We start from the raw sequence: 8,577 nt of genomic DNA on the forward strand, positions 1-8,577 counted from the left end.
TCGCAGTTTATTAAACACAGCCCCCACCCCCACCCCTAAGCCCCAGGTGCCTGTGTGTATTTGAACGCTGAAGGTAACCCGGAGCTACTGCGAATGTAATTGTTACACGTGTCCAGGCTCTCTGGGCACAGGCTCCAACGCCGGCTCTTAAGCAGCACGCAAAATGAGCAACATAAAGTAACTCCTAATCAAACTGGAGAGGGAAAAATGGAAGAGAGGAGACGAGAGGCTCCCCATGGCCCCCGGGGGCTCTAAAGTATATGGAACTGCAGTTACCTGCATAGCTATACCATTAGGGCACTGCTCGACACACACCCCTACCCCCACCATGGCACAGCTGGAAGGCCTGAGGTCCCTTTCGGTGAAGACTTGTTCTCGCAGCGGCGGCGAAGCTAGCACGGTGCCTTGTCTGGGGGCTCCCTCCGGGGCTGTATTTCTGTTCCTCCTCCAGGGCTGGGCTGCAGAGAGCTGTCCGGAGTCTGAGAGGGGTCTTGGAGAAAGCCCGGGCGACCTGGAGTCTGCTCCTCCGAGCCCCCCGGGGGAGGCTGCAGCTGCGGGGGGCTTTCCTCATGTTCATCGGTCTCCTCGGCCTTGAGCCTATAAATCAGGGGCGAGGGACTAAGGTGGACACAGCAGACAAAGGCCTCCAGGGAGATGCCCTGCTCGATGCAGATCGCCATCTGGACTCCGGCGAAGGCCACCCTGTTGATGGCACTCAGGGGGACCTGCTCCAGGTACCTGAGCATCAGCCCATTGACCCACACACAGCCCTGGCGGCTCAGGACCCGCAGGCTGAAGGACAGCCGACTGCTGCCTTGCTCCCGGTAGGGCTCCAGGGACAGGTGTTGGCGGGAGAGGCGGGGCACCATCAGCCGGAGGTGGGCGTTGTGCCCCCGGCCGAGTAGCAGGGGGCTGGTGTCGAGCTGCAGCTTCAGGGGCACCTTGGCGAAGGCAGCTGGGCCCTGCGTGGGGTGGTGCAGGGCCACCCGCAGGACAGTGAGGGGCTTCTCCATGTTCAGAGCCTGGCAGGATGGAACAGAGGTACAATTTCATAGGGGCCCTGCACACCCCTACCATTCCCTGAGCAACTGACTTTGCCTGCCAGGGGTCCCGGGTCCCCTCTAGTCAAAGAACTACATCCTCTCCTGTCAGCTTGAGCGAAAGGGTAGAGTCTAGCATGCCAATCAGGTCATAGCCAGTAATGCCTCTGTGTGGGCATGGCCTTCTCCTGAGGGTTCTGGGAACTCCTGTCTTCCTCCCTGGAGGTGGAACACACTTTCTCCCTGCGAGACATTTCTGATGACAAGCTACACTGATGGAGCCAGAACCTAGAGCTGGAGGAGCCACATGGAGACCCACGCCAGTGCTGAGATGCTTCCACCACCACTGGATCCACAAGACTTTTCACCCACTGGCCCGTGATCTTCTTGCACTCGGCATCAGTGTATGTGCTGCCCAAGTCTGAAGAGGAATTTACAGACTGGTATCGGACATAAGGGCTAATATCAGACTTATAAATTTGGTCTGGAGTAGGTTGCGATGTTTTCTCAATATACAATTGTTCTTTTATATAAAGCTCTTTCTTATACACATGTGAGTGTTCATGAATTTGTTTCTCTTGCCCACCCAGATGATCACACTTGCTGTGGGCACAGTTACTCAGTCCCAGCCAGGAGGGAGCCCCAGCCCGTGCCCTCTTACAGAGCCTTTGGGGAGTGTCGGGCCCCAGCTTTGTCTCTCAAACCCTCCTTGAATTTTCATTTTCTTCTCTATAACATAGGCATATCTGTCCTCATCTCTGGTGGTGCCGTGGTTATGTGTTGGCCTGCTAACCTCAAGGCCAACAGTTCAAAACCACCGGCGGCGCCTTGAGAGAAAGATGGGGCTTTCTACTCCCATAACGAGTGACAGTCTCAGAAACCTACCCCCATTGACTCGAGATTGTGAGTTGTTGTTTGGGCCTGGAGCCCTGGTGGCATAGCAGGTTGCACATTGCACTGCTTACGTCAAGATCAGCCGTTCGAACCCCCCAGTCACTCCACAGGACAGAGATGAGGCTGTCAGCTCCCCTGAAGATTTGAGGCCTCGGAAACCCACAGGGAAAGTTCTACTCTGTCCCCTGGTGTCGCTATGAGTCGGCATGGACTCCATGACAGAGAGAGTGAGCGCCCTGGCCAGAGGCAGGCCTGTATTCCAGAAGAGAAAGGGGACATGCAGGCTTGTGGGGGGAGGGTTCGAGGGGTCTGACTGTCGTGAGACCTTCATGTGTGGTGCACAAGGTCAAGTGCTGAACTGCTGGCCGAGACTCGGGCCCCTTGAGAGTGAAGTTTGAAGGGTCACAGGCTTGAAAACCCTGCACTGGTGGAGCCACCGTGAGGCGGCAACTACCAACGACAACGTCATTTGGGGACAGAGAGTCCCTGCATTGAGAGGCAGGGCCATTGCGTCCCCCTTGCTCCTGCCCGACAGCGACATGCAGCGTGCAGCACCGCCGAGCCCTGCTCCAAGGCAGCCTGTGGAAACCTCAGGAGCAGTTCGGCTTGCTCAGAACGGCCTGGGGACCGTGGGCTCGGTTATTTCATTTGTAATTTAGTTTTCCTTTTATTTTAGACTGATCAGGTGAAACCAGAATACTTGCCCACTCCCTGGCTTGGAGTCAACGCTGACACTCAGCGACCTTATGGGACAGGGCAGAACGGCCTCTCTGGATTTTCTGAGACTGTAACTCTTCACAGAAATAGCCTCATCTTTCCCCCACATCGCAGACAGGATGGGTCAAGACCTGCTCACTGCTGAGTTTCCCCAAAAGCCGAATAGACGCGGGGAAACACGGTGCGAGAAGACAGAGGTCAGGGGTGCTGAGGGCTGGCGGCTGCACTGGGCACTGGGGGAGATCTGGGGAGGCATTGGTCTGACTGAGGCTGTGGCCTCCTGACTGAACATCTGGGGACCTAGCCTTCAAACCCACGCTCTTAGAGCAGTTCTGGGAACCGAGGGAGGCTGGCAGGATCTGTCACCCGGTGAAACGCGCCCCTCTCGCCTCAGCAGTTCCGTCTCCAATAACCCAAGCTTAGGAGCTTATTGACACACACGGGAAAGGCCGTGAGCACTGGCCAGCTGCATCCCTGTATGGAGATGCCCACCAACCGCAGGTGACGCAGAACAGGCCGCCTCCTTCAACACTTGTCAGGGGCAGGCTGGCTGGGTGTGGTTAACCAAGTTTCCACTCTCTGGACACCTGGCTTTTGCGCCTACCCTTTTCTCCGTGAAGAACACCCCTGCCCCCCACCGAGTCCCAGACTTCTGTGCTTCCAAATGCCAAGGCCTGGTTCCAATGTTCTTACCCAGGAAGCTTTTCCCCCAGGCAAGGTGACCGACTGCTCACTGCCCTTGGACCCCAGGACACCCAGTCCATCTCTGCATGACTCTCACAGTTGCAGGGGCCTGGGGTCTATCATCCCTGACTGCCTCTTCTGTCTCCCCGATGCCTCCGGAGGTCAGGGTCTGGTCTGAGCTGTCCCAGTGGGGGGTGTAGGTGGGGCCTGGCCAGAGCAAGTGTCTGGGGGCACACTCGTCAGTGCCAACTGAAGAGAAAACGTGGTGAGACCAAGTCGGACAGCCCACACATGGGCACCTGATTCTTGAAGGCTAGTGGTATCCAGTAGTACAAGCTTGAGGTCTCTCTAAGCCGCCCCCCTTCTGCACCCCCTGCCCTTTGGATGAAGTGAGGTAGAGATGGGACCCTCTAGTCTGACAAAACCCAAACCAAACCCACTCCCATCGAATCCATGCCAACTCACAGCGACCCTATAGGGCAGGGTAGAACGGCTTCTGTCCATTTCTGAGGCTGGAGTGCTTCATATGTAAAAAGCCCCATCTTTCTCCCGTGGAGCGGTTGGTGGTTTCAAACAGCTGACCTTGCTGTTAGCAGCCCAACACATAACCACTTTGCCACCAGGGCTCCTTCCGGCCTGACAGGATGCCCCTTTCCCCTAACCCACAATCTATCTCTGACAGGCACACCGCAAAGCGCCACCCAGCCATTGCTCTGTCCCAGGCACTGCTCTGGGGATGCCAGCCGCTGCCTCGGCTGGCATGGTGCGGTGTGCCTCCCAGGGGTGTGGGAACCAGCAGGAGCCAGGAGCAGCCATGCCTACAGCCCGTGCTCCAGGGGCCCCCAAAGTTCCTCTCAGCTAGCGGGGCCCACCACTGTACCCGGACAGCCTTACTCTCCGCTCTGAAGATCTAGCCAGAGCTGACACATCGGGAGTCCCTGAAGAGCCCCCTCGTCGTGCTCTCGACCTCCAGCTGTCCCTGGGGAGGCAGGCAGCAGACCTATTTTTTCGCTCTAGGATGAAACCGGAAGCAGACACTGGAGTGTGTCTGGCCTGGAGCTGGCAAGGGTCCCCTTCCCTCCCTGCCTCTCTGCTCTCTCCCCTCTGGCCTCCACTCACCTGACTGCCTGGGGCCAGGGGGAGCAGCTGGGAGCCCGGGGATGCTGTGGCCGGGGCTGGGCAGGGTCCAGGAGAGCTCATCTGACTGTGGCGCTGTGTCAGAAGGCCCTTTCCGTTTGCTTCTTTCTTCCTTTTTCTCTTTAGGAAAGAAAATGAAAATGTACATTCCTATTGCGCAAGTGCAGTTCACCAAGGAGAGTCAGAGAAACTCCAGCCTGCAGGGGGTCTCTAGGTGAATTCCCTCCTGGTTTCAGCTCTGCCAGTCTCGCTTACCTCCTGTCCTGTGACCGGGAGAGCAGTCTCCGGGGAGTTGGCAAGCGTTCACCCTCCCTTGGCTCGCCGGGTCATGCCATTTGAATTGGGCCTGCTAGAAAGCAGAACCTTTTGAATCGAGGGGCTGATGGGAGGAGCCTCATGGGCTGTGGGGACCGTGAGGAGATTCTCAGGCTGGGCAGGAGTGGCCGAGGGGGCTTCAGGCAGTGGGGCAGTGAGCATCTTAGGCAAAGGAGGGCCTCTTCTGCCCACCGCTCCCAGGCTCTGCTGGCTGGCTGGCTGACTGCCAGGGCAGGCAGGAAGGGGCCAAGTGGACTCTTGCTCAGCCCTCTGGATCAGCTCCCGAGGACGTGGTCAAAGGTGGGTGCTCACTCTTCGCAGGGTACCTCTTTTCACAGTAACCCAGTGTGTGCACGTCACTTGGGTCATGTCCAGCACCCTGCCAAGCAAGGCCATTGACAGGTGTCCCTCTTCTGCAGGGGGTATCCGGGGCCCCAGAGGGGAGTGCCTCACCCAAGTCCCAGAGAAATCCTTTCTCCGAGAGACCCAGAGGGGAGTCAGGATGGCATCCAGGTAGCATCCATCACCTGTCCGGGTCTCCTGTTGTGAGATTAAGAGATTAAGAGGTAAGGAGACCAATATTGGTAGTAGATTAAGAGGTAAGATTAAGATTAAGGTAAGAGGTAAGATTAAGAGGCAAAGAGACCAATATTGGCCAGCAGATTAAGAGGTAAGGAGACCAATATTGGTAGACTGGGTGCCGAAAATAGATACAGTGTACTAGGGTCTGGTCCAGTTTTCACCCACGAAGTGAGTCCAGAGCTCACTGAAACACTCTAAGTTCATTGCATTCTCGGCCTTTGCAGGTCCCCTTCCCAGCCAGGGACGGAGCGACTGCATCAGCCATCCCCTCCCCCCCTCTCCCCAGCTCCACACCTGCCTGCGTGGGTAATGATAGAAATCCTTTCTCTTCCTTCTACCCAACCCGTCACTGTGGGGACTCACCCCTATCAGCCAACGGCTGCCTCTCTGATCTGCCTCCCACACCCACTGCTGACTTACTGCTCAGAGTGAGGTCAGTCTCATGACCCCAGAAGCCTCAGCAGCCCACAGAGTGCGGGGTAGACCCTCTCAGGGTGGCAGTGGAGGGGCCCCTGGGAAGCCCTCCCTTTCCCTGGACACCTGTGTCCTCCTTTAAACGCCACTTGGTGAGCTGTGTTAAAACTAAGCTTCCTTCATTCCTGACCATCCAGTCAGCGTGACCTGATCACTGGTGCTGCCTCCAGGAAGGCCGTCCTCCCAGAGTTGGGCGCTGCATCTGCCTCTGAAGTGACTGTTCATGACAGGCTACCTCTGTGAGATGTGAGCCCTTTCTCCGCTAGCTCCTGGAGCTCCGGCATGGCCTCAGCTGGGCCCGGTGTGCGTGCGTGGAAGCGCATGGGGTGCCAGCATTCTCGCTGGGGTGCACAGAGACGTGGACATGAGCGGTTGTTATTACAGCACTGCAGAGGTGGGCGAGGCCTTTTGAGTGCTCTGGGAGGGCTTTCTGGAGAAGAAGGCCCTATCTCTTGACCTCAAGGTACCAGAGAGGATGGTGCCGAGTCTTTCAAAGTCTGGGATTTGGTGTAAGTCATGTCTGGGTTCAAGTTCTACATTATTCTCTCAGTTACTGCCGGTGGCAGTTATGTGATCTACTGTCAACTTGAGAAAGGGGTGGAGTCTAGCCTGTCAATCGGGTCGCAGCTTGATGACTTCATTTAGAGGCTTGCAGGAGATAAATAGCTCACTGGAGGCCAGATACACCTTCTTCTGCTTCGCCTTCCTGCTGAGAAGACACGTGGATCTCCACTGAAGGAGTCCAGAGCCTGGAGCTGGAGGAGCCATGTGGAGACCCATGCCAGTGCTCAGATCCACAAGGTTTTCCACCCACTGGCCTGAGATCTTCCTGCATTTGGCATCTTTGCATGTGTTGCGTGAGTCTGAAGAGGACTTTATAGATTGGTATTGGACATATGGGCTAATATCAGACTTATGGACTTTACCTGGACTGGGCTGGGATGTATTCTTCTTCTTCTTTTTTTAAAAGCCTTTAGAATATATTTAAATTATTAAACTAATATATGAAAAAATTCCTCCACCATCTAATTCACAATAAAAATTATTAAAAGAATGGGATGTATTCTTAATGGACACTTACTCTTTGATATAAAGTTCTCTCTTATACACATATGAGTGTCTATGAATTTGTTTCTCTAGCCCACACAGACTAACACACTCCCTTATCTAAGACAAAACTTTTTTCCTTTCTGAGCCTCAGGCTTCCCACCTGTAAAATGGGGATGAAAACATACCCATCTCAAAAGACTATTGTGAGGATTCAGAAGATGAACAATAATGGAAACTATACTCAAATACTTAAGAGAAGATTCACTAAATGAAGACTGACATTGAGACACGATCACGAGACCTCAACTCCAGAATCAGCCCACCACGAGCATCTATGAACTCACTGATGTCCGTGAACACCCGGCTTGCAGAAGGCTGTGCTGACGGTGGAAGCCCCACATGGATTAAGTCTGTGGTGCACCTCCTCAGTCCATAGTCCAGGGAGGCGATTAGCCCTAGTGTCAGACAGAGCATTGATGACAGACGTAGTTAGCTTGAAATGTCATCTCCTGACATTTGATCTCTCTTTGGACCCATTTTAAAGCTGTTTCAGTTAAAAATAAAGGGGGTGGGGGTGGGGAAATACATGTAGCCTCCAGTGGGTCCCCTCAGACTATAGACCAGGATGTGGATATCTTTGCTAGCATGCATTGAATTATAGATGTGGATAAACTGTTAAAAAATTTTAAAGAAAAAAATCACATTTAGTTCTGTGTCCTATAGGGACACGGTGAGTCAGAATATACGCTATTGGAGTGAGTTTTTGAAATTTCTTCTGAAACTCAAAACCCAACCCCAAGAGTCAATTCTAACTCATAACAAACCTCTATCGGGTTTTTGAGTCTATCAATCTTCAAGGGAACAGACAACCTCATCTTTCTATTTTGTAGAGACTGGTGGGTTTGAACCACCAACCCTGGGGCCAGCAGCCCAATACCCACCCCACAGCACCACAGGACAGGGAAAGCTAACATAGAGGAGTAGAAGCCAGGAGAGTGGACCCTGTCTCAGAGCTGCGCTGACTGGGAAGGAGCACAGAGAATCTTCTGAATGATGAGAATATAGTGGTGGTGGCGGCACTGTGCGTGCCGCTATTTGTCACTGTTGAGTTGATTCGAGCACACGAGGACCCATGTGTTCCAGGTCCACATGCTCATTGGATTTTCAGAGTTGTGACCTTTTGGAAGCAGACATCCAGGTCTTTCTCCCGAGGAGCCTCTGGATGGGTTCAAACCACCCACCTTGTAGCTGTCCCCGCAGGTCTGTGCCGCCCACGGCATCTGTGTACAGACACGTAAAAATGTATCAGGATGCATGCTCACGACGTGTGCATTTTTCTCCATCAACACAACTTTCAAAAGAAGAGAAATAATCCAAGGGTGATTTAGATATTGAAATCATCAGACACGGACGTTACAATAACTTGATTCAGATATTCAGGAAAACAGCTTCAAGACGGAGAAGCTCTTCAAAGAATGGAACGTATCAGAAGGATGCGGCCAGACTGGAGCATGGTGAGGGACATGCTTAGAAAGGCCAGAGAAGAGGGAAAGAGAAGTGTGGGACACTGCAGGGAAAATGGAATCTGCATATGTGTATATAACATAGATACATATTCCCTTCCCACTGACTCTCCTAACATGCTACTCACCGTACTTGGGGCATCTAGTCACCTATCAACCCA

The 8,577-nt window shown here is 53.9% G+C and overlaps 1 protein-coding gene across 1 annotated transcript; it reads right to left on the bottom strand.

Moving 5' to 3' along the window:
- Nucleotides 1-392: 392 nt before the first annotated feature.
- Nucleotides 393-1,013, bottom strand: TIFAB (TIFA inhibitor). The gene has a single exon (XM_075542688.1). It carries the CDS (start codon nt 1,011-1,013, stop codon nt 393-395), a length of 621 nt encoding a protein of 206 aa, XP_075398803.1.
- Nucleotides 1,014-8,577: the final 7,564 nt, after the last annotated feature.

This window comes from Tenrec ecaudatus, chromosome 2, assembly GCF_050624435.1.
Source record: "Tenrec ecaudatus isolate mTenEca1 chromosome 2, mTenEca1.hap1, whole genome shotgun sequence".
Lineage (NCBI taxonomy): Eukaryota > Metazoa > Chordata > Mammalia > Afrosoricida > Tenrecidae > Tenrec > Tenrec ecaudatus.

Coding starts and splice junctions, on each gene's coding strand:
- TIFAB (XM_075542688.1), bottom strand. CDS start 1,013: ATGGAGAAGCCCCTCACTGTCCTGCGGGTGGCCCTGCACCACCCCACG.